Source organism: Medicago truncatula, chromosome 2, assembly GCF_003473485.1.
Source record: "Medicago truncatula cultivar Jemalong A17 chromosome 2, MtrunA17r5.0-ANR, whole genome shotgun sequence".
Taxonomy (NCBI): Eukaryota; Viridiplantae; Streptophyta; class Magnoliopsida; order Fabales; family Fabaceae; genus Medicago; species Medicago truncatula.
The window spans coordinates 42545561-42570090 of record NC_053043.1 but is presented as its reverse complement, the minus strand read 5'-3'; the positions used below and the strand labels follow the sequence as shown (position 1 = coordinate 42570090).

The following is a 24530-nucleotide window of genomic DNA, read 5'->3' as shown; positions in this document are numbered from 1 at the left end:
TTAAAAAAAATCAGAATCAGAAGAACTTCTAAACATGAAAGGAATTAAAAAAAAATTAAGTGAAAGAGGTGAAATTTATCTACCGGTGTCGTTTGGATTTGTCACTCCTCTGTTGTGGAAAAGGGTAAAATGAATGGTTTATGCGAAGAAAAAAATGATTGTTGTGATTCTTTCAATGAAATAGCTTTCCATTAAGTGATTATACAAATTAGGGGTGGTTTGAAAGGATCCAATTTATGTACAAAAAGGAGAATTAGAGTCTAAAAGAAACTCAAATGTGTACTAAGAAAGAAAATGATATAACATATATATTTTTTATTTAAGTGGGGGGTGGGTATTAGATTTAATTTTTCGTTAGAGGCCCGTAGCATTTGGAGGTCCGGCCTGGTTGAGCACCTTGCACACCCTCAAGACCGGGCCTGAAGATAGTATAGCGGTTAGAATTCATCTTATAAACTTTATAAGATGAATAATTATGGTGTTTGGGGTTCGAACTCCAGCCCATGCATATAATAATGCATTGTCCTACCAACTGAGCTATGCTCACGGAACACCTTAACAAATATTTATCTGGCCTTAATTATAAACATCATTTTTTTATAAATAAATAAACTAAAAGTATCATTTGACAAAGGGAAATGAGTTTATAGATATATAAGTGCTCTTTCAGATTATTATATTCATCTCGTAAAACATAATTCTAATTAATATTGTTGATTTGTTTTCTTATTTATAGATGAAACAATGAACACCTCTAAAATTCATGCACAAACTTTTAAGTTTTTCCCTCAAAAAAAAAAACTTATAAGTTTTAGTTTAGATTTAAACTTATATAATGAAGGTGACAATAGCAATATTTTCATTTTAGGCTCTGGATCGATGAAATTGAACCTAATGAAGCGGAATGAAACATAACGGAATGGAGCAGAACGGAACGCAATTTGGAATGTCGATAGAATTTGAACCTATTTTAATTTGGAAAATATTAACAAGTACCTCCGGGACACTTGTTAAGGGTCTTAAATAGGAGTAACTTTTTATAAAAACATGTGTATTTAATGCATTGGAAATTAAACAATTTCACTTTTTTTAAAAATAATTTTCTCAATGCCAGTGCGCATGCCTCTACGCATGAGCCGGAGTCGTCCACCTTTGATGGGTCGAAAATCGGTGCGAAAACCAAAAAAAAAATCTTTCCTAATTTAGAATGCTTAAAGAGTGTCCCGAGGACACTCGTTAACAAGACCATTTTAATTTTCTAATTCTACTTTTATCCTTATTTAAAAGACACTATATTATAAAAAAATTAAATCATGTATTATCTTTTACTAAAATCGTGTATTATGTACTAACTGAGTTAAGTTTACGAAAACATATTTCATAAAAGAAAATAATTAGGGGTTTAATATAAATTTTTCGGGGTGATAGGGATAAGAAAATATTTGAGCGACATTGGGTTATTAAAAAAAGACTTAAATATGTATTTCATCCTTGCAATTAAGGGTCGTTTAAAAATTGGTCCCTATATTCGCTAATCCTTGCAAACTAGCCTTGCAATCATTAATAATTTAAAATTTCGTCCTTTGACCAACTTAATCACTGCCACGTCACTAATTCGATGACGTGGCAATCACTACCACGCATGAAATTCCAATTTTGCCCTTAAGAAGAGGACAAAATATTGAAGAAAGAATTGAAAACTCAGGGGTAAAATTGGAGTTTCATGTATGACAGTTATTGTCACGTCATCAAATTAGTGACATGGCAGTGATTAAGTGGGGAGATGGACGAAATTTTAAATGATTAAACAATGCAAGGGTAAAATGCTAAGATTAGCGATTACATGGACCAATTTTTAAACGACCCCTAATTGCAAAGGATGAAATACATATTTAAGTCTTAAAAAAATAGAGACAATGTGACCATGATATCAAAATTCAATGTAACCAAGTGCAACATGATGGGATTTGTCAAAAAAAAAAGTGATCTTGTATCCAAGAAGCACGAAGAATGACTGATTTTATTTGGTTCAATGTTGCATATCTGTTTTTAGGTAGAAGCTAGATTATGCTAAATTGGTTGAGAGGTTAAAACCAAACATACATGCATTTAAAATTATAAATAAATCAAAAGGAAATAGGAAAAGATGAATGTGATCTTGTATCTTAGAAGCACAGAAAAAATGACTGATTTTTTTGGTTCTATGCTGCATATCTGGTTTTAGGTAGAAGCTAGATTATACTAAATTGGATGAAAGATTAAGAACATGCATTTAAGATTAAAATTTAAAGTTGGAAATAAATCAAAAGGAAATGTCTAAGGAAAGAGGGAAAGAAGAAAATGTTTTTGTATCTTAGAAGCGTGTAATTGTAATAATAAAAATCTGAAATTTCAAAACCTGTGGGCTGACTTGGTCTTTTGTGAATCATCCGTAAACTGATGATGCTGAAACAATGGTCAATCCTTTAACATGCAAATATATATGTTCAACATATGGTTGTTTAATAATTGTCGTTCTTTGATTTCCAAGGTTCTACTACTCTTGTGCATCATCTTGGGCTAGCACATGAAACACCTTTTGGGGTACCTCCTCATATATAACATTTTTAACTAAATATTGATGTTAATAACTTATTTGAGTTCAAATTGGTGGTACTAAAATTTTCACTTTCTATGTTGTAAATAATGACATTTAAATAACATTTGTAAGTAAAAACCCACTTTGTTATAGGAAAAATTTGGCCATTTATGTTGCTACAAAATATATAACAAAGCGCTCTTGGAGAATGAGAGTACCTATGAGTAATATTTTCTTTGATCTGAGGGTATCTGAAACCCTCCAAAGTTATCACTTGATATATATTTTTATTCCTCCATATTTGGTGGGGGTTTTTGGTCCTATGAAGAGGAAAAAAAAACCTCCATGCAAAGTGGGAGGGGGAAACTACTCTTTCTCCCCCTTCCCTTTCCTCCTCAAAGACCCCCCTCACTTCCCTTCCCCTCCTAACTCCCAAACAAAGCTAAATGGTTTATATTTTTCTGTCAAAATTATCTTCAATATCGAACAAAATACATATTGCTATTACTAGTTGAAATACAATATATTTTCTGAATGGAAGCAATAAGGATCTGAGTGTTGGCCATTTAACTAAAGTGTCTTGGATACCATGGTATATTTGCTGACATAACTTGAATCCTTCTATATATTTTTATCCCTCTATCTCCAACTAATTATATTCTTTACACTGTTGACTTGTGCTTTGCAGGAGAGCGAACAATCTGGCATTCCTCGTGGCCTTTCTGTTGTTCCAGTTTCCCAGGTTCCTCTCTCAGATATTTCAGTCTGGATATGTCATCTCTGTATTTAGTTCCTGTGTTGTAAGCAATCTATAGATAAGCGATTCGAAGAATCTTTTTTAACATGTCAATACTTCATAAATACTAATGGGGTGGGATGGGGGGACAACAGGAAAAAAAGATGACTGATTTTATTTGGGGTTCAGATCCTTGTCTCAACAATAACAACCTTGTCGGTTCTTTTATGAAAGGGAATGCAAAGCTTCTATTCTGCATATATGTTTTTAGGTAGAAGCTAGAGTATGCTAAATTGGGTGAAAGATCAAGAACATGCATTTAAAATTATAAATAATTTTGTATCTTAGAAGCGCATGGTTCTAATAATGAAAACCTGAAATTTCAAAACTTGTGGGGGTTGACCATGTCTTCTTTTGTGAATGAAACAGATGATGTTGAGTGTTACGTTTTGTGAAATTCCAAGTAATGTGTCTATTTTTCTTGTGTACATAAATCAGATCTTGTTAATTACATGAAATGTTGGAAAATATCAAACTATTAGAAAGAGCGAAAGTGAGATATACACAACAATGAAATAATGTAATTTTTTATTCTGGCACTGCCTGCCACACTCATTTTCAGTTCATATGATATGTTTTCTGTTATCTTGTTTTTGTCTTAATTGTCATCGAGTTATATCTTTACATTACATTACATATTTGACACATGCCATGCTTTGTTTTCTCTTGGGCCTGCAACTCTTGAAACCTCTCTTGAGGCTGCTTATAATACATTACAGTGGGAGCATACTTTTAATATATGATTTTGTTACATTATTTTTTGGTAAAATTTTGTAGGGTTCATCTCTTGTGCCTGATTTGTCGTTTGCTCGGTTTGGACCCGAGCAAATGCCTCCCACTGCCAGACTCATTACACTCCTTTTCGTGGGTTGTCTTATGGTCTATTTCATAAGTTCTATAGGTAAATCCGTGCATTATGGCAAGGACAAAATTCTTCCATCGGGGAAAGCTCTTTCCTCTATTATCCCCTCAATTTCCTGGTTGTTTGGATTCTTATTTTCCTACTATGTGGTAGTTGCATCTGTTTGGCCCTTGCGTGAAAGATTCATTTTGGCTGCTATCTACACTGTGGGATTGTGCTGGGGTTTATATGTGTGGGTGTACAAAACAACCACTTACCGAGTTGTGATTGGCACTGCCAATCATGAAGTTAATGGTTTTTGGGTTGTTTTGTGCACCATTTTTTTAGTTTTGGTTTTTTGCCGTGTTGTGGTGCTTTCGTAGGTACTTGCCTCGCTAGTTGCCATTTGACACCAGTTGCAGGCTAGGCAGCAAAGGCAGAGCTGTTTTCATTGTATGATATACATTTTATTGTTGTCACAAACATTATGAATTGTATGATTTTGTTAGGTTGATGACCTAGAGTCATAGTATTTGCTGTTGTGCTATCTCAGCCTTGATGTATGGTAACAAATTATACTTCTTATTAGATTGACTACTAATCAATGGTTGCATTTAGCCTAGAAAAGGGGAGTTCTTTCCCATCATGGGAAAGATTTTCTTGACCATTAGATTAAATAAGGAACACAATTTTATCATAGTCTCTTATCACTAGATTTTTATTTTACTATCTTCTCCAACCACTCTCTCTCACCCACTATTTTCATCTTCCATATCTTTCCATTAGAACACCTTTCACTGGAAATTTCTTGTACTCTTATCTTGTTCCTTTTCTTCTTCTTCTTTAATCATCGGCTAAATTAGGGAATTAGTTTTGTTCAGTTTTGCTAGTTATGATTATCAAGTTACAATCTTATTTTACATGTTTAAAACAAAATCTCAGTATAAACATAAATACTATAATTAAATGATTTAACATAATTGTTACTCAGTAAAAGCTTATCAAAGTAAATCCGAACTCTCCAATTTATTTTCTTTGAGGACCAAAATCAAATTAATTATCCAAAATCTTGTCCTGGCCAATGCAAATTTTAGAAAGTACAATGAATGAATTTGTGACAGTGCTTCTTTTTTGTTCCTAGCTCGTACTATAGGAACCACACAACACAAACCCCCAACAACTGTGTTTGTTCTGTTCCGGCTATTGAAACAAACTCACAAAATAATTATCCTATACAATTTTATTTCTCTTGTCTGTTCTTGTTGTTGTGATGTTCCAGATCTAAAATTTTAGGAAGAAAAAATTGGTGAAGATGAATGATTTGTTTGAAGAACACATAAATGTATGAACGAATGAAGATGAATAGTTGGGTTTCAAATTAGATTGTTTTCTCTCCATTTCTCTCTATTTTGTTTCAAGAATATTTTTGTAGGCAAAAATAAATTGAGAGATGTAATTTTCACAGGTGAAGATAATAAAATGAGTTGTTAAGGTTGGAGATGATGTGAAAAATATAGTGTGGATAGACTATAATAACAATGGTGGTACTACTCAATCTAAGGGTTAAAAAAAGGCTTTCCCATGGTGGGAAAAAAGTACCATTTCCCATACTAAACCTCACCCTAATCAATTTCATGACTTACTCAATTTTATTTTTGTGGGTTTAAATTGTCTTCAACCACTTAGTGGGATGTCTAAATGGTCTTCTCCTTGAAAGATGTCTCATTTTTTTATGAAGCTATGTGGGTTTTGTGGTATCAACGAATGAGTGATATTCTGCGAAATTATTACCCGTTTGCCACTATAGTGTTGGTTTTAAGACTATTTTTGCAATCACGCAGAGTGAAATAATAAACCAAAGCTAGCAAATTGATTCAAGGAAATAATTTTCTTACAATAAATAATAATAATAATACTGTACATTATTATATTTGCTAATTCTGGCTTAACACCCTCATATTTTCTAATATTGCTTAGCTTGGGCATTTTTCATCTGGTCTTAAATTTTATTAATTCTTTCTAATTCTATTAAAATATTGTCTGTAAGTCAAATGACTCCATGGTACGATTCTATTGCCACCCGTGTTTTAGTGTAATTTTAGCGGGGAAATTGCAACTTCGTGGTTGTTTCTTAGAGATCAAATTGACACGGACATGGTTATTGTTTTGTACAGAACAAAGACGTGAGTAGTTTTATACAACATCCTTTTAATCGTATATTTAAAAGTTTTAATATCCTATTGTTTGATGCTCCAATACTATATGATAAAATTGATAATAATATTACTGATCATATCTGCTCACCCTTTGTTATTTCTATCGTTTAAGTTTACTGGGTTACAATCCGATAAGATTATGAAAACCTATTCCCGTTTTGCCTTATTTGTGAAGCCTATACCTCTCATCTCCAGCCTTTCGTTCCAGCTTTCACGTTCTCTTGTCTAACCTCTCATTCTATGCTGTTGCCTTTGGATCTCAAATCACTCATTTTAGCTTCGCACGTCTAAACTTTTGCAACCTCTCTAATCCAACTTCCTCTTTCCTATTAATAATCATGAAGTTTTTTGGTGGTGGCCGGAATTTGAACCCCGGACCTTGCATATTTTATGCATTGTCCCTATCAACTGAGCTAAGCTCGGGGACAATAATCATGAAATTTAAGACAACTTGATATATGTAACATCATATTTCAATTTTTTTAAAACACAAATTATAGTGCAAAAGCATCGCAAAGCACATTGACATTCCAACTATATTGGCACCCAAAAACTATCAAATAACATCTGTAGCACCCTGACAAATTGATTAAAATAAAAAAAGTGAAGAAACAAACACTTGGGGAGCACTAGACCAAAATCCAAGATTACACAAAAAATGTCTAACTAAAAATCTTATCAGAAAAATCTTATGGAATAAAACTATGGTGAAGAGAAAAGAAGTCTCGTGCAAAGTAACAAAAGAAATAAAATCATATTTCAAACCGCGTAATTATTGTAGACCAGCAAGTTTAAATCACAATAAATTTTTTGCCAACAAATTTATTCTTGGTTTGGCGGGCTTCTTGGGAAGTATCATTGAGTATCCAATTTTTGAGTTACAAACCGAATTAATGTATATGTTGTGTCTTAATTTTTTTTCCTCATCTTGTTTCTTGTGAAGCACCGGAAAATTATTGTTAAATCATGTTACCATGAAACAAGCTTAAATTACTTTCTATTTGTAATAGATCCCATTCAATCAGCATCAGTAAATATAAACACATCCTTATCGCTAATTTTTCCCGAAAATAGAACTTTTTTTTGTGGGGTAGCCTTCATAGTTCTTATGTCAATTCCAGAGCCGTATGCAAACCCATTGCTTCCCCTATATCAACATCACAAAGAGGGGAAAACCAAACTGTTTTGCGAAGCATCATCACGAATATCTCAATTCCTACTTTGTTCATAGATGAAGAGAACGAGGCATCAATGTTGCATTTGCAACGCCCGGTTACTGGCTTTTCCCACCGTATCATAACATGTCGATTTGAATCCAGCTAACTTGTATTTGTCTGCACATCACGACTTCCCCAGATAATTTGAGCCGATTTTAAATCTTTAAGAAAATGTGTTGCTCGTTCAACCACCTGCATATTCGTTTCATTCTTTTGTTGCCAAAGCTTCAAATTCATTCTCTTTCAAAAACTCCATAAAACACTAGCAAAAAGTTCACTTTGGCTAGCAGTAAGTTGTTGCAAGAGAGAAAAATGACCGCATCCATATTATAATTTTGGTGAAGTACTCTATCAATACTTTCCCACAAATTTACATCACGCCAAACCTGCACAACATTAGGACATTCCAAAAACACATGAATACTATCCTCATAATTACTACGACATATGACACAATATGTTGGACAATGCACCTCTCTACTACCCAGGAGAGCTCAAGTTGAAAAACACCCAAGATACACATGCCAAGTGAGTTTTTTGTTTTTGTTCTTTTTGGTGGAACTTTGAGTTTACAAACCAATTTCCAATGACCTAGAATATATATATGGGAATCATCAACAATTTTACTAACACACATTCTATAAATGCTACACGCCAAATAATTACCATTTGTTTCACCTTTCCAAATCAACTTATCTTCTAAAGTTTGTAGCTGTGTATTCAATATCAGCTGGGTCGTACTTATATCAAACATATTATAAATTAAGGGAGTATTCGTTCCTTAGAGGATTGATCAATAATGTCCTTCACCTTTACGTGAGCTAGGGGCGCATAAATAGGATTGTCAGCTGTCAAAAATAGCCCGTCTTTTAACCACGGTGCACCAAATAACGGGATCTTCTCACCGGTTCCTATTCGCCATCTTGCTCCTTTTATTACAACCATCGTTACCACACATAGCTCGGATTATTTCCAATCTTTGACCTATAAAATCAATGTTAGAAAAATAACGAGCTTTAAACAACCGAGTTACAAGACTAAAGTGATCCTTTAGAAATTTTCAACCCTGTTTACCAAGCATTGCCACATTGAAAGAAGTAAGTAACAAACCGATGTGCTCCTTCGGATTAAGTCGAATGAAATATCATATTATCTAATCCAATGTTTGGAATTGTCTAATTAGAAAATAAAAACATTAATTGTTAGATAAATGAAACTTTTTTTAATCCCTAAAAAAATGAATATTTTTTAGACTTTTTTGATCAAATACATTTCGCGATCTCTAAGTTAGATGTTTATTACAACAAATTAGTCTTTTAAGTTTTTTAATTGTTACCAATTGGTCCTTTTAAGTTTTTTTTTTTTTTTGTTACAAACTGGTCTAGTCCTTTTAAGTCATAAAATATTTATATTGTCTCCATGTTTCAATCAACTTCGTTAAAAAGTGTTCATGGATAATTTAACATTGAGGTGAGAGATCTAAAAGTGTTTATGACATCAAACCTAATTACTTACACATTTTCTTCTTTTTTGTTTTTGAATTCAAGCCTAAATTTACAGGTAAATATTTCATCAAGAATATAATAAATCAAGTTCTCTCCAAAAAAATATTATAAATCAATTAGTCGATCAATTTTGTTTCAAATCAAGACTGAATAAGATAATGGTGTATATATTTATAACTTGAAAGATCAATTTGTAACAAAAATAAATTTAAAAATAAATTTGTTATAATCATAAAATTTAAATGGTCGGATTTGGGCGACTTTTTATTAAGACATACTCCCTCTGGTCACATTTATGGGTTATATACATTAATTATTGGATGTACTTAAAAAATTATTTTTTGCTCATAAATGTGATAGGAAGGAGTATGAACTATGCGGGTTGAGAGATCCTCATTAGTGAAAGAGAGGAAATTGCTAGTTTTTAGCCTATACGTAGAGGAGGAATGATAGTAACACTCACTTTTCAACACTCTCTCTGACACTCAATCTCTTATTGGATGAAATCAAAGTATGTCTCACCACTTTTTATGGATTCAATTTTCAAAATGTAAACTCACAATGATTTAAACCAATAAAAGAGTGAGTATTAGAGAGAGTCTTAAAAAAGGAGTTTTGCTAGCATTACTCGTATATAGAATATTAACTTAAAATCATATCAACATTGAAGAATTTGTTCGTATGGGATAAAACAATAAGATAACATTGTTTTTTGAAGCTAAGTCAATCAAATGAAAGACAAATTCAAAGGATAATTCTACAAAACAAGTAATCCTGATAATTGGATCATTTTCTTCATTTATTTTTACTATTCTTTGGGTCTCCTGGTTTGCCTATGCAAACAGGTCAACTCAATCGCCTATAAAACACTACAAACAAAATAGACAAAAAGTAACAATTTACAATGAAGCAACCAAAAAACAACCAAATACCATTGATTTCGTAATTGGAAGAACCAAACACGATTTGGTAAGAGGTGATTTTGCCCAGCAATCTGAATAGGCAATAAACAGACCCCATTGTCAAAACAACCATTATTATTTTTAAATGCAAGGCAGCACATATGGATAAAAAACATGAAGCTCCAAAAATAAGCACCCAAGAAGCAGTGGTCATAAACATCAGGGTTGTTCTCCCTCCAAATGGCATTGTTACTTTCTTTCCATGCCAATCATATGGTTTACCTATATCAAAAATCAAGGAAATCATCCAGCAGGAAGAGATCGCGATAAGTAATCCTCTAAACTCTACTGTCATTTCCTTACATGATGCAAACAGAACTGACCATGACGACTGCCTGTGTGTGGAAAGGTCACCAGGAGGAATGCAGATTGTTCCATCTCCTGCAATGTCAACAAAGTCAACACCGTAAAAGAATAAATCATCTATATGGATTCAAGTTATGTAAGCAAAGTTATTTGTGTATGTACTTGGTTTGATTGGCTCTTTGCCATGGTGTAGTAGCAAGTGTGAGTTAAAAGTCACATATTAATTAAAATAACAGAGGTTGGACACTTTATAAGTGACCGGATGAACCCATTACCTTAAGATTTTGGGCAAAAATGTGGTGTTTCTCACTTGTGTGATTGCTTTTGCCTATTGTGTGCGATCTACAAGGATATTCTCGTGAACCAACACAAATATCCAAGGCGCTTTAGTTAAATGACCAACACTCTGATCCTTATTGCTTCCACTTTAAAAAATATTGTATTTCAACGAGTAATATAGGCATGCATTTCGTTCAATATTGAAGATAATTTTGACAATTAGGGTTTGTTTGAGAGTTAGGAGGGGAAATAAAGACCGGGCTTTGAGGAGGAAAGGGAATAGGAAGAGAGAGTAGTCTTCCCCTCCCACTTTAGAAGGAGTTTTTTTTTTTTTTTTTTTTTTTTTCACTTCATAGGACCAGAAACCCCACCAAAGAGGGATAAAAATATATATCGAGTGATAACTTTGGAAGGTCTTGGATAAACTTCAAATCTCTGGTATCTATGTAATACTCTAAGATCAAGGAAATACAAATGATCACTTATTAGGTCAGGGGCGGCCGGCCCGGGGGTTACCCGCGATTGGTAATGGCATAACCAGAAGAGGAGTAGGGGAGACAAGGTTACGCGCTGGGTAGCGCAGCGCATCTGTTTCGGGTTCAGGGGCGACGAGGGGTGCTAACCCGGCCACCCAACCCAGCAGGTCAGGGGCGGGCCGGCCATAGGTTCGAATCCTGCCACCTTTCTTGTGGATCATCCTGTGGTTACCGGATGATGGATTTTTCTTATGTTAAATAGTATTTTTAATAATACTATTTAACATAAGAAAATGATTATTTTTTTCACCAATTCGAACTCAAATAGGTTATTAACATTAGTATTAAGTTAACAAGGAGTTACCCCAAAAGGTGCATCATATGCTAGCCCAAGACCGGTTTGTTGTCCCTGCACAAGAATGGTAGAACCCTAAAAATCAAAGAATGACATAATTAAGGATTGACTATTGTTTTGCATATATATATATATAAAGATGGGGCTGCTAACTTGCATCCACTTAAAAACACTAAGGTGCAAGTTAGCAAACTACGCCCACTAGTTATTTATCAAAAAACATATTTATAACTTCTCAAACATGTTGTAAGTGGAAGGGTAGATTTGTCATTACATTATTAAATTAATGAAAAACAATTTCATATTGAAGAACACGTATCCGAGGAATCGCATGTTTTTCCCAATTCCGTCCTTTTCACTGCATTAACTAGTTTAACATAAGGATTTTTTTTTCCCTTGGTAGATTTGATACAAGTACAACCCCCACACACAATTATACAACTAGAAATCATCTTAAAATACTTTCAAGACCATTGTTTCACATATGAATGTTATCAAAATAAAAGATTACATAGCATATACAAAAATAATTAATAGAAAGAAATTCAAAGCATCTATAAAAAAATAAATTTGTACCTCATCGTGAGTTATTTTCATATTGGATAGCGATGTTGGGTGTGGTATGGAAACAACTTAAATTGCACCTGCATGTGTTAATTTTGAGTTAGTAAGTTTATGCTTTTTTGTGTACTATTCAGTTCTTGTTCAATGAGAACGAATAATTATGGTATTAAAAAAGAAAAGGAATACAAAACATTCTTAAAAAATATGTACGATAAATATTGAGAAAATAACTGATGTTAATTAGTTGCAGAGCAATGCTATATTCAGCAACATATCATGGTTAGTCAAAGTTTGATAAACAGGAAAAATCAATTCGCTATGCATTTGCAATGTTCTCTTTGTTGTATATAACATTTCCGTTAGTTTTTAATATTTAGGCTTAAATGCAATATCTTGTAAAAAAAACAAAAAAACCTTAAATACAGTATTAGTCCCTTTTTTTTTTTGTCAAACCACAATTTTAGTCATTCATTTTTTATTGCGCAATTTCGGTCTCAAATTGGTTTGGCCAAAATAGGAAAATAAAAAAATATTTGCAACGTTTAAACAATTAAAAAAAAACTAAACTAGAGTTCACTAGCTGAGGAACATCTCAACTTATATACAAAATAAGAGAGCAACGAGCAACTTATTAAAAAAACATTCCTAATAAAAAAGGTTTATTTAGTAAATGTCTTTAAAAATATCCAAAATTTCGTTTTCGTCACAAAAAAATCACACTTTTTAATTTCTTAACATTTTTCGCCACAAAAATGGAAAATATCGATGAAATTTTTTATAGAACTTTTTTTTTTGGTTGAGCAAAATCATTTTATAGAACTTAAAAGTACAATTCTTTTATATGAATTAAAAACAAAATTCTAGATATTTAGAGAGATAAAAAACTAATTAAAAAAACTAATTTCCTTAATTTCAAAAAAGTAATTTATTTCCTTGATTAAAAAAACACATTTGCAAAAAGATAAGAAACTAATTAATGAATTTTTGTTATTGGGTGCCGCATTCATCTCTAGCACCCTTGCAGAATCAATCAAATCTCTAGCACCCTTGCAGAATCAATCAATCTAGTTTAATGGGAAATAAAAGAAAATAAAAAACAGTAAATACCTGAATTTCAGAAGGAAATCGAAATAGAAATTAACAAAATCAGGGAAATAAAAAACATGAGAAAAATGCAGGGAAAATGATTGTTGTGAATTTCATAGGACAACACTGACACAAACAAATAAAAATCAATAAGATCATCCTAAAAAAAAATCAATAAGATCTGACATAAACGCTACATAAAAAACCCTAAACAACACGAAGCTCAACAACATATATATCTGAGACATATTTTTCTGATGTGAAACAAACCATAAAAGTGTGTTTGAACCGATGGATTTAGAATGAAAGATCTTATTTTTCTTTACTATAAATACTAAAAATTGAATTAAAAATATAGAAAATAATCATATAATACTTCAATCATGTGCAGACAACTAGAAGTTTCATGATGAGAGATTACCTACCTTGAAAAACTTGAGAAAAACCTTGTCGGACACCAAACGCTAGAATGAAAATATTGTTATCGTGCAAGACTCTATAAACTATCCAAAATTTATTAGGACCGAGCTAAGAAGACTGATTATGCTATCTTGAAAAAAATAAATTTTAAAAAGGAATGAGGATTTACAATAAGGAAACACAATTTATTTTCGAATTAAAGAAAACCCACGGATTATGCTATCAATTGATAATAAGGAAACACAATTTATTTTTACATTAAAGAAAAACCACTAATTATTCACTTGCTTGATTCATGTTTCCTAATTTTTTTTTTTTTTTTTTTTTTTTTTTTTTTTTTTTGTGAATGTGGTATCTATGTATTGCCTCCTATCTTTGAAGTCCAGATACAGATACGGATGCAGGTACGATATGATACGGGTACGCGGAGACACAATTTTTCAAAAATTTAGGATACGATACGGCTAAAATACGTTAACAAAATTTTTATACTAAAATATATATATGTAAAACACTTGAAGAAAATAAGCACTTATTACCTTTCATTATTACATGTATGTAAAGTTTTCTTATAAACCATATTTTATTTTCGTTTGTTAGGATATCGAGAGAAGCATTCAACACAAATTTTATCTATTGTTGATTAATTGAATCACATCTCTCTCATTACCTTCATCCACAAGAATCATAATTTTAAGTGGTTCATCGAGAAACAATTTTACTTATGCATATCTAAAATTGAATCATATACATTTCAACTGAATTTTTACAACATTGTCTCACTTTCTTACCCGTCATCATCTCTAGTTTACATATCTGTGAAGTATCTTATAAGTATCTTTGTGTATCTGTGGATTATCCTATAAGTATCAGATAAAATATTTTTTTAAATTAAAATAATTAATTCCGATACTTCGTGAGTACGTATTCACAAGTATCTGTGGAGTATCGGTATCCGATACATATCCGATATGGGTACGTCTCCGTTTTTCGGGATTCATAGCCTCCAATTAGGGGATTGCAAAACGGGTATGATTCAATCGGTTCAAACTAATATTTTTGGGATTGATTTACTTTATTGATTGATTTCCTAGAGAAATTATGTGGTGATTTTTTTTTTTTTACTTATTTTATATTTTCGGGTTTATTTGGTTGGATTAATTTTGTGATTTGTTTTATTTTAAAACCTTTTTAATGTTATTGGATTTACAATGGTAACATTGCTACTATACAGAATTTACTTATCTATTGTTTTATCTAGTTAAATTTGTTAACTATGTTGTTTAATATTTTGATGGTGTTGGATTTGTCTCTTAAGCTTGTTTTTTTACCACAAATTAATCTGCTGCAAATTAATTCAACCAAATAAGAAGATAAAGAAGCATTTTTTACAATACAGAATTTGTTGCAACAACAAACGTTAAACATGATTTTTCACTTCAATGTTATAAACATCAATTACAAACCACAAACTAAAACAAGTTTACAACACTCATTAAAAGAGCAATTAACTTTCTATCAACCATCATCCTTCAATTCCAATTTTTAAGTCCTTTTGAGAGCTACAGAAGACACAACAACCAAACAAGCTAGGAAAACCGACGCAACGAAAGAAGCAACCACAGCCAAACTTGAACCCTGACAAAAATCAGTGAACTGCTGACAAATGGCATTCCAATTTGCATCTTGACTCCCATTGTGTGCTAAGTACACAACAGCTGCAGCAGATGAAGCAGCTGCAACCACTAAGGCCATTAATACCTGCAATTAAGTAGTCAACATTTTTTTTCTTTTCTAGTTAAGTGTTGAATGATCATTTGAAATAAGATATAACGATGATTGTTGATTTGTGCATTATCATTACTCATATTGAATTTTTGCTTACTAAATCAACGATGACAAGTAGAAACCGCGGACCGGCTGCAAGGGGTCTAACAATGCAGACAATTGAGAATGGTAAGGAGAGGATGAGAAATCCAGCTGCTGCTCCATTTGCCACCACAAAAAACCTGCATGTTTAGATCCATAAAAAGGATGATATTTTAAATCTATAACTAGTAAAGATCCCAGGTATAATTGCAGGGATATATATGAAGGGAGGAAAAAAAACAATTATATGCACATTTGATTTCTCTATTTTAATCTTAAACAATATTTTAGTCACCCTATTCCTAAAAAATATAGTTTAGTCACCCTATTTCAAAATTTTGGCATTTTAGTCCCTAGTTTTGCAAATGTCATGATTTTTCTCCGAGAACCTATTTGAGACTTTTTTTTTTTTTTTTTACGCTATCATTTTAATTGATGACGTGGATTACATTTGATGATATGAGAGTGTTTATTTGGAAAGAACCCTCTAACAAGATATTTTTTTTTTTTCTTTTGATCTCATTCATCGAATGTAAACCTATTTTTCAGAATTTTATTGTTTCTAATTCAAATCAACAATGTCATGTCATCGAATATAATTTCATGTCGTCACAAAAAGCAAACCTCAAATTAAATTGTGAGAAAAAAGTTTTGAAACAAGAGGACTAAAATTTTGAATTTAGAAATAAGAGATCTAAAATTGTGTTTCAGTTAAGATAGGAGGACCAAAAATACAAGAAAGTGGGACATCACCGTTATGTAAAATGAACTTACTTAAACATTGGAAAATCATCCCATTGAGCATGAAACTGAAGGAACTGAGTGAAGAAAGGAAGTATTTGTTCATTAGTCCCCATAATGACAGCAGCACCAAGAGCAGCACCAATGGCACCAAGCCTCAAAATAAAGTCTAAGATTGCAATTCCCTTTTTCATTCCACCTTTTTGTAGTGGAGTAGCTTTTGTGGTAACAACAGTTGCAGCATGTGGAGGAGAATGATCTCCATCAATGGATTTCCCTTTTCCATTGCTTCTTGTCCTTTTGGATTCTAGGATGGGAGCTGTTGATGATTCCTCAACTTCTCTTCTTGAATCCATTTGAATCAAATTTTATAAATGCTCTCTTGAAGGATATATACTGATACTGAGAAAACTTTTCTGTTGTATGTGATATTGAAACTGTTGCTGATGTGTATATATATAAGGTTTTTGAAATTATGTGTAGAATTTAATTATGATAAGGTTTATGATCAAGGAGTTGTTAAGAACTCACTTGCTCCACCTAGTACCAAAAACATTCTTATGTGATTCTGTTAGGTTCCTACTACCACCAAAATGACAAAAAAACAACTAACTAAACCAATGAATGATTGTAAGAACAAATATTAAATAAATATTCTTATGGATGATTTGTATATCTGTATATCTTTAGATTAGATATCCCAATTTTATGTAAGGATTTCATAAGTTGTCTCAGACACAAATCTAATATCAAGTATTGTATGAGGGGGTTGCCTAGATGTAAATTGAATCATATTTTTCCGGGTCAAACCTTATTAGTTTAATATAGGTTAAACTGCACTTTTCGCCTCCTAAGTTTCAAAATGTTGCGATTTTGATCCCTTATTAAAAAAATGACAATTTTGGTCCATTTCGTCCCAAAATTGCTGAGAAGATGTCACGTGTCTCAAAAAAGGGGCCATATCGCAACTTTTTGAGAAGATAAGGAGTCAAAAGATTATATTTCCCTTATGTTAGGGGGTCAAAAGATCATATTTCCCTAAACATGGGGTCACTTTTGCCATTTTTTAAATAGGGGTCAAAATCGCAACATTTTAAAACTTAAGGGGCGAAAAATACAGTTTAGTCTTTAATATAATATAATTTATTTTTTTCATATGAAAGTAATGTTAATTTTTTTTGTCAACTAGCCTCTATAAGTTAGACTAACATACCAAACTGATGTTTTTGAAGTGAAGTTGGAGAATTTGAAGCTCGAATCCTACATGTAAACATTAGTTAGCTTGTAATTTAATTAGTAAGTAGTAAATATCTAATTGTTCATGTTCACCGTGGATCTCAAGAAAACAACAAAAGCTGGCAATCCTTCCTAGCTACTCCTAATTGTAGCAACAACGTTTCTCAACGCATCCACTTGTTGCGGTATCGTGCTTTGTAGATTTTTGCTAAATAAATCAGTAGATGCATTTTTGGAACTTGCACCTAAGCAAGTGGGTAATCATTTATTACTATTTTTAGAAGAGTGACTTACTTAACAAATTGAACTATAATACACGTTTTAGTTTTTTAATAGTGAAGATTTAACAGATGATTTAACCATGTGATTGTATTTAAGTTCATTAGATATAAAATTAGTTATATGATTTACTAATTGATCATATAGATTAATTAGCAAGTGGCCTTATCTTATATCTTTTCTACATGGAATTTAGATTTTTTTCAATACATCCATCACAATCAACATTATTAGACTTGACACATGAATATAAACGGTGGATGATCGAATTGATAGACTCTGATATAAATGTAGTTATATAAGTTAATTATATCATTTAGTTATACTAATCTAACTAACTAATCAGTGTAACTAATTGATATAATATAACGAACTTTATATCTATTAAAGTAGTTGATGAATTTTAGTTAAAAATGAACCGTTGGATAGAACTCGAGTTCAAATTCTAGCCGAAATAACCTTTAATAAGTAGGAATTGGAGGGTTATAAAAGGAATAGCAATATAGACGTGTTCATATAATATTTTTCTTTTTTATGTATCTGCAAGTTACTAACACATTACACATCCTATTGTTAAGGTCAACGAACCTGCATATGTACAATACAAAACATGAACACTTCAGTTATGTTATTTTCTCCACCAATCACAACACCTTCAATATTCCCTCTCCCCAAAACCCATCACAACAGAACATCACTTCCATCTTCAAGAAAACAACATCAAGGAAGGATCCACAACACCAGAAAGTTTGGAAATTTTCTTGACTTAAAATCCGAGTATCAACCCGAAGCCTTGGATTTCGACCTTCCATTGTTTCACCCTTCTGATCACACTTGTTTCAATGTGATCATAATCGGTGCTGGCCCCGCAGGAATTCGCCTTGCAGAACAAGTTTCCCTTTATGGAATGAAGGTTTGTTGTGTTGATCCTAACCCTCTGTCTATCTGGCCTAATAACTATGGTGTTTGGTTTGATGAGTTTGAAGGTCTTGGGCTAGAAGATTGTTTAGATAAAACATGGCCTATAACTTCTATTTATATTGATGATAGAACCACCAAGTATTTGGATCGTTGTTACGGAAGGGTTAATAAAAGGAAACTTAAAGAGAACTTGGTTAAAGGTTGTGTTTTTAACGGTGTTAGATTTTATAAGGCAAAGGCAATGCAAATTGAGCATCATGAGTTTGAGTCTATTGTTGTTTGTGACGATGGAGTAGATTTGAAAGGGAGTTTAGTAGTTGATGCTAGTGGTTTTGGAAGTAAATTTATTGAATATGATGATCATAAGGTGAAAAACTATGGTTTTCAAATTGCTTATGGAGTTTTAGCTGAAGTTGATGCTCACCCTTTTGATTTGGATAAAGTAGTTTTGATGGATTGGAGAGATTCCCATTGTAGAGATGGTAATGCCAAGTCTTCTACTTTTATGTATGCTATGCCATTTAGTTCAAATTTGATTTTTCTTGAAGAAACTTCGCTTGTTAGCCGTCCGGCCTTGTCTCACACGGAGGTGAAAACGAGAATGGTTGCAAGGTTAAAGCATTTGGGAATTAATGTGAAAAGGGTATTGGAAGATGAGAAGGGCTTGATTCCAATGGGAGGACCTTTACCAAGAATACCTCAAAATGTGATTGCATTTGGTGCAAATTCTGGTGTAGTTCATCCTTCTACTGGATACATGATGGCTAGAACTATGACTCTAGCACCTATTGTAGCTGCTTCTATTAATCAGTGTCTTGGCTCCACAAGAATGATAAGGGGAAAACAAGTTTATGCTAATGTTTGGAATAGTATGTGGCCTATTGAGAGCAGAATCTCCAGAGAATTTTACACTTTTGGAATGGAGACTCTATTGAAGCTTGATTTGAATGAAACTAGGCAATTTTTTGATGCATTCTTTGAGTTAAAACCTTATTACATGCAAGGGTTCCTCTCTTCAAGCTTGACTTTAAATGACATTGTTTGGTTGAGTATGTCATTGTTTGCACATGCCTCAAATCCATCTAGGTTTGCTATTGCCAGAAAGTGTCCTGAGCTATTGGCTAAAATGATGGGTAATATTTGTTTAGAATTTATCAAATGATTGAACATGTTAAAATAAAATCTGAATTTATGTTTGAATTCATTCTGCTGGCATACTGTGAATTGATCTAAAGCTTCTTAGAGGATTTTTCTGCTGTTTGGATTGTATCTATAGACCTCTTTTTATGCGTTCGTCCAATACACTTAATTCATTTCATACATTCCAAGTCAACAACATAATCACTAATGAATCACACCTAACACACTTATTTACAAGTAAATAATAAAATTGAAGAACCTTTTCTTAAAAAATAAATAATTGAAGAACATTTGTGAACTTGAACTCACATCCGACAATTATGCTAACATTCTAATCAAGCTAGGCATTCATCTAAGCATATCAGTTTGAAAGCACTAAATCATATATCACTAAGGTCTTTTTGAGAGTTGTAATGGTTACAAAGAAGTGTCATTTGCATGAGCATTTGAATCAAAGTAACCTTGGTATAGAGGGGCATTCATACATTTGATATTATACAAGAAACAAAACTAGTTACAATCACAAATCTCCTCTTTTACAATCCTTTGGTGATATAAACATTTGTAATACACTACCTTTGACAACTTATTTCTTTTTTTTTTCTTTTCTTTTTCTTTTCATTATTCTAATTGTTATCAAGATAGTATTTTGAAAATTCACCATGTTAATTGTCTTACAAGTAAGCCTCCTTTCTCTCCCCAACTTGAACAAAACCATATAATTTAAATGGGTGCTCCTCTATCATAAGACAAGAGACATAATTTAAATTTAAAGATGAAGGTTCAAGGTTTCATATTCAAGAAAAAAATCAAAATCTTCTTGATGGAGATGTCTTTGTGATGTTTTGACTTAGATCTTGGCGCATGTGCTTGTCTTACTTTGATATATATTGGCGTAGTCATGTCCAAAACCTATAAAAAGGTATGGGAAACATACATAATAGCTTTCTGACATAGTTTACAAATATAAATTATATTTATATAAAATTGTTTTTTTTTTTTTTTTATTGAATTACTTACAAAACAAGTTGATAAATGCTATAAAATATGACGTAATTTGCCGCTTATCAATCAATATACAAAATGAAAAGAGTGTTTCCATACTCGAGTATATTGGAGGCAGCGAGCACGAAGAGGAATACTAAGAATAGTTTTGCATCTGCTATGGAAAAATTGGCACTGATTATGTTTAGATTCCATGCGTTTAAATCTGAATACAACAAATTGCACACCAGCGGATGGTTTGAGGGTAGGGGTGTGAGAATCCAAGGTGACCAGACCTTATTTTTCTATACTTAGTGAAATTTTTATTGTGAAGTGGAGTTGATTTTTTTCTTTTTTTAATTGGATAGTTGTATGACAACTGTAGAAATTAATTTTTCGACTTAAATAAGATCATAATAAATGATAAAACTATACCTCAAGAAATTCTAAAGTTCCATTAAAACAACATGATATGATAAAAAATATCTTTTTCCTTATTGTTATAAAATATAGTTTGGAAGGTAAAAAATTGTTCAAAATATAATCGAAGTCTTGTGTAAATGGTTGATATGTGTGTGAGCAGTGTGAATTCTAGATACCCAGTTATATTTCTATTCATAAAAAATAATAATTAAAATAAAAAATAAAATATTATCAAATATAAAATAATGTAAATAAATAAATATATTTAATAGTAAACTCAAAAGTTATATCTAATTTGGGGAAATATTGCTTTTTTTTTTTTTTAAGGAAGGATGGAATGATGCTGTTTTATGTAATTTATAGAAATTAAAATTAAATATAATTTAGAATTAAAAAATAAAAAAATGTTTTAATTGAAAAAATAAAATTGATATGAAAGTTATCGAAGTATAAAAATATAGCTAATTTTTTTTCGACACAATGAATATTTATCTATTACTAATATAATTATTTCTAAAATTTTCGATCTTATCATATATCGTTATCCAACTATCTTATCAATTTCTATCATACCTTAACCATGAAAAGGACTCTTAGTTATAATATTTCATTATATATTTTTTTAAAGAATATTTCACTATATATTTATGTTAATATAAAAGAGATATGCAAAATTATAAATGTTTCCTTTGTGTGTTAAACTTTGGTTTTGAGGAAATAAGGGCCCTAGTAATTCGGAATTTGTTCAGAAGATAAAAAAAAGTATAATAAGGATTCGTTATGAGTCCATAATCTCATGAGAAAATCATCTTTAGTAGCGTTTGTTGACTACTTGAGTCAAATTTCTTGGTTTAAAAATTTACAAATATTTAAACCAATTAAAAAGAAAATGATATACTAAGTATGAATAAAAAAACAATTTTTTTCTTTAAGAAAATCAAATTCTGTAAAAATAAAAGCTTTCATTCATAAAAAAAAAATCAAATCATTATTTTGTGGAAAAATATAATAAAATCTTTTTTTCTAGAAGTTAAATAAAAGAAAACAAAAATCCTACTATTCTGATGAATAAAAGTAAATCAAATCAAATCACTTATAACCGATCCAAAATTTATAAACTGATATCAATCACTTCCCCACTTTCCAAGTAACAACTTTCCTCTTTGTATAAATATAAAACCACCCACCCTCATAACCTAAAATCAAATCGCAAAAGAAAGGAAAAAAATAACTCTATTGAGAAGCGGCTCTGAGAGTTGTTGAAGTTCAAATCGAGAGTTACGTTGAAGAAATTCCATCATCATGACCAAAGTGAAGGAGGAGGATGCTTCAAATAAACCTATTAAGATTCGTCAGGTGTGGGCTGAAAATCTGGAGCGTGAATTTGATCTTATAAGAGATTTCGTTCACATGTTTCCCTATGTATCAATGGATACCGAGTTTCCTGGTGTCGTCGTTGCACCTAACTTTGATCCCAATATACCGTATCACCTCCGCCATATGGATCCATCAGAACAGTACAGTTTCTTGAAGGCTAACGTGGATAATCTCAACTTGATTCAACTAGGTCTTACTCTCACTGATGCAAATGGTAACCTACCTGGAGATGTTGCATACAGCTATATTTGGGAATTTAATTTCAAAGATTTTGACGTGGACCGTGATCTTCAAAATCCAGACTCTATCGAATTGCTTCGTCGTCAAGGCATCGATTTTAAACGTAATTTAATTTACGGTGTCGATTCTCTAGAATTTGCTAAATTATTCAGACTGAAGTCTGGACTAGTCAACAGTGGAGTTTCTTGGGTTACATTTCACAGCTCATATGATTTTGGGTATCTAGTTAAGATTTTGACTCAGAATTACTTACCGTCTCGATTGGAGGAATTCTTAAGCATCTTAACACAAATATTTGGACAGAATGTCTATGATATGAAGTATATGATCAAATTCTGCAACTTATATGGTGGTCTGGAACGTGTTGCCACTAAACTCAAGGTCAGCCGGGCGGTCGGAAACTCTCATCAAGCCGCGTCAGATAGTTTGTTGACATGGCAAGCTTTTAAGAAGATGAAGGACATTTATTTTGTCAACAATGGAATCACTATGCACGCAGGGGTGTTATTTGGGTTAGAAGTGACAGTTTAGGATTAGAAAAAGAAAATTGTAAAAATATATTGGTATTCTTTGTTTTGGAATCAACGTTATTACTTTAATGTCTATATTACTACTTTAGTTTCTCTAAAGCTTATCATGAAATAGAGAGCCACATAAAGTGAAAGCCTATTATCCAACCAATGGCATGCTCCTCCTAGGTGATACAAGTAATTTGTAGAAGCTCTAAGTCGAAATAACATGTGCATGAGAATATGCCATGTTCAGATGTTCCACTTTTGCACCTAAAACCCAATGGTGAAATTTAGCTTTGATTTTAATTTTCATTATCAGAAAAGTAATTAATATATTGAAAAACTGAAATAGAAGCTCTAATTCAAATAAGATGCATATGAGTACATAAGGTACTCAACCCCAATACACAATGTTCAACTTTTATAACATTCTAAATAGCATAAACTCCAGCCAGAGAATGTCATTTTCGGTCTGCTACCTATTTTCGACGACATTCATTTCCAACTAAGAGATTGAACACATTAGGAATACTGTCCATAAAAATTATATTATTTCTAGCAATCCATAGAGACCAAACAACCGCTCACCACAACAACAGACCGAGCGAGCCTTTTGTTTTTCACTCCCCATAAAGACACATTATGCTGCAGCAGATGAACCACAGGATCTACATGAGTTACAATTGACACTCCAATCCACTGATAAAACTCCAACCAAACCACAAAACTTCACTGACAGCCGAAGAATAGATGTTCCTCGCTCTAATTATTGTCAGAACAGAACACAAAGGATGAATTATGATCCGCAGGCATAATGTTTCTTGTGATTAAATTCAACATTGACTGCAGCCTCTTCTGCAGGAGCTTCCACACGAAAACCTGGACTTTCGACACATCGCCAAATTAGGTGATATGCTACTTTAAACTCGTCGCCTGCATATAAATCTGACAGCATTCTACATCAGCTTTTGCAGCTGAATCTCTGTGTAGACTCTAGTTTCCAGACCCAGTATCAGGCTGGTCCTGCCTTGGAGACGCTGACAGCAGCAGCGTATTCAAATTCTGCACCAGTTAGGCCTCCCAATCAATAGCATTACGCTTCCAAGATAGCCTCTATGACCACCCATTATTAATCCACTCCCCTATGTTGCTAATTATTTCATGTGTTAGTACCTTGTTGAATTCTGATACTATGCAGCTCATTTTT

The 24530-nt window shown here is 32.3% G+C and overlaps 3 protein-coding genes and 1 long non-coding RNA gene across 4 annotated transcripts; 3 read left to right on the top strand and 1 right to left on the bottom strand.

Annotated features, from left to right (window-relative positions):
* Positions 1 to 2549: 2549 nt before the first annotated feature.
* Positions 2550 to 4238, top strand: LOC120578284 (uncharacterized). The gene is made up of 3 exons (XR_005644240.1): positions 2550 to 2583; positions 3267 to 3320; positions 4152 to 4238. It is a non-coding gene; the product is annotated as an uncharacterized lncRNA (long non-coding RNA).
* A 10773-nt stretch (positions 4239 to 15011) lies between these two features.
* Positions 15012 to 16638, bottom strand: LOC11412229 (casparian strip membrane protein 4-like). The gene is made up of 3 exons (NM_001424893.1): positions 16245 to 16638; positions 15487 to 15610; positions 15012 to 15362 (listed from the first exon to the last, which is right to left on the bottom strand). Exons 1-3 carry the CDS (start codon positions 16565 to 16567, stop codon positions 15147 to 15149), a joined length of 663 nt encoding a protein of 220 aa, NP_001411822.1. The 5' UTR covers positions 16568 to 16638; the 3' UTR covers positions 15012 to 15146.
* A 1614-nt stretch (positions 16639 to 18252) lies between these two features.
* LOC11408134 (capsanthin/capsorubin synthase, chromoplastic) lies at positions 18253 to 19947 on the top strand. The gene has a single exon (XM_003596797.4). The coding sequence runs from the start codon at positions 18337 to 18339 to the stop codon at positions 19807 to 19809; it is 1473 nt and encodes a 490-aa protein (XP_003596845.1). The 5' UTR covers positions 18253 to 18336; the 3' UTR covers positions 19810 to 19947.
* Positions 19948 to 22339: 2392 nt separating this feature from the next.
* On the top strand, positions 22340 to 23681 carry LOC112419485 (probable CCR4-associated factor 1 homolog 11). Its single transcript, XM_024777279.2, has one exon. It carries the CDS (start codon positions 22497 to 22499, stop codon positions 23340 to 23342), a length of 846 nt encoding a protein of 281 aa, XP_024633047.1. The 5' UTR covers positions 22340 to 22496; the 3' UTR covers positions 23343 to 23681.
* Positions 23682 to 24530: the final 849 nt, after the last annotated feature.

Coding starts and splice junctions, on each gene's coding strand:
- LOC11412229 (NM_001424893.1), bottom strand. CDS start 16,567: ATGGATTCAAGAAGAGAAGTTGAGGAATCATCAACAGCTCCCATCCTA. Junction 15,611..16,244: donor GATGATTTTCCAATGTTTAA/GTAAGTTCATTT, acceptor CTAAACATGCAG/GTTTTTTGTGGTGGCAAATG. Junction 15,363..15,486: donor TACTTGTCATCGTTGATTTA/GTAAGCAAAAAT, acceptor ACTTAATTGCAG/GTATTAATGGCCTTAGTGGT.
- LOC11408134 (XM_003596797.4), top strand. CDS start 18,337: ATGAACACTTCAGTTATGTTATTTTCTCCACCAATCACAACACCTTCA.
- LOC112419485 (XM_024777279.2), top strand. CDS start 22,497: ATGACCAAAGTGAAGGAGGAGGATGCTTCAAATAAACCTATTAAGATT.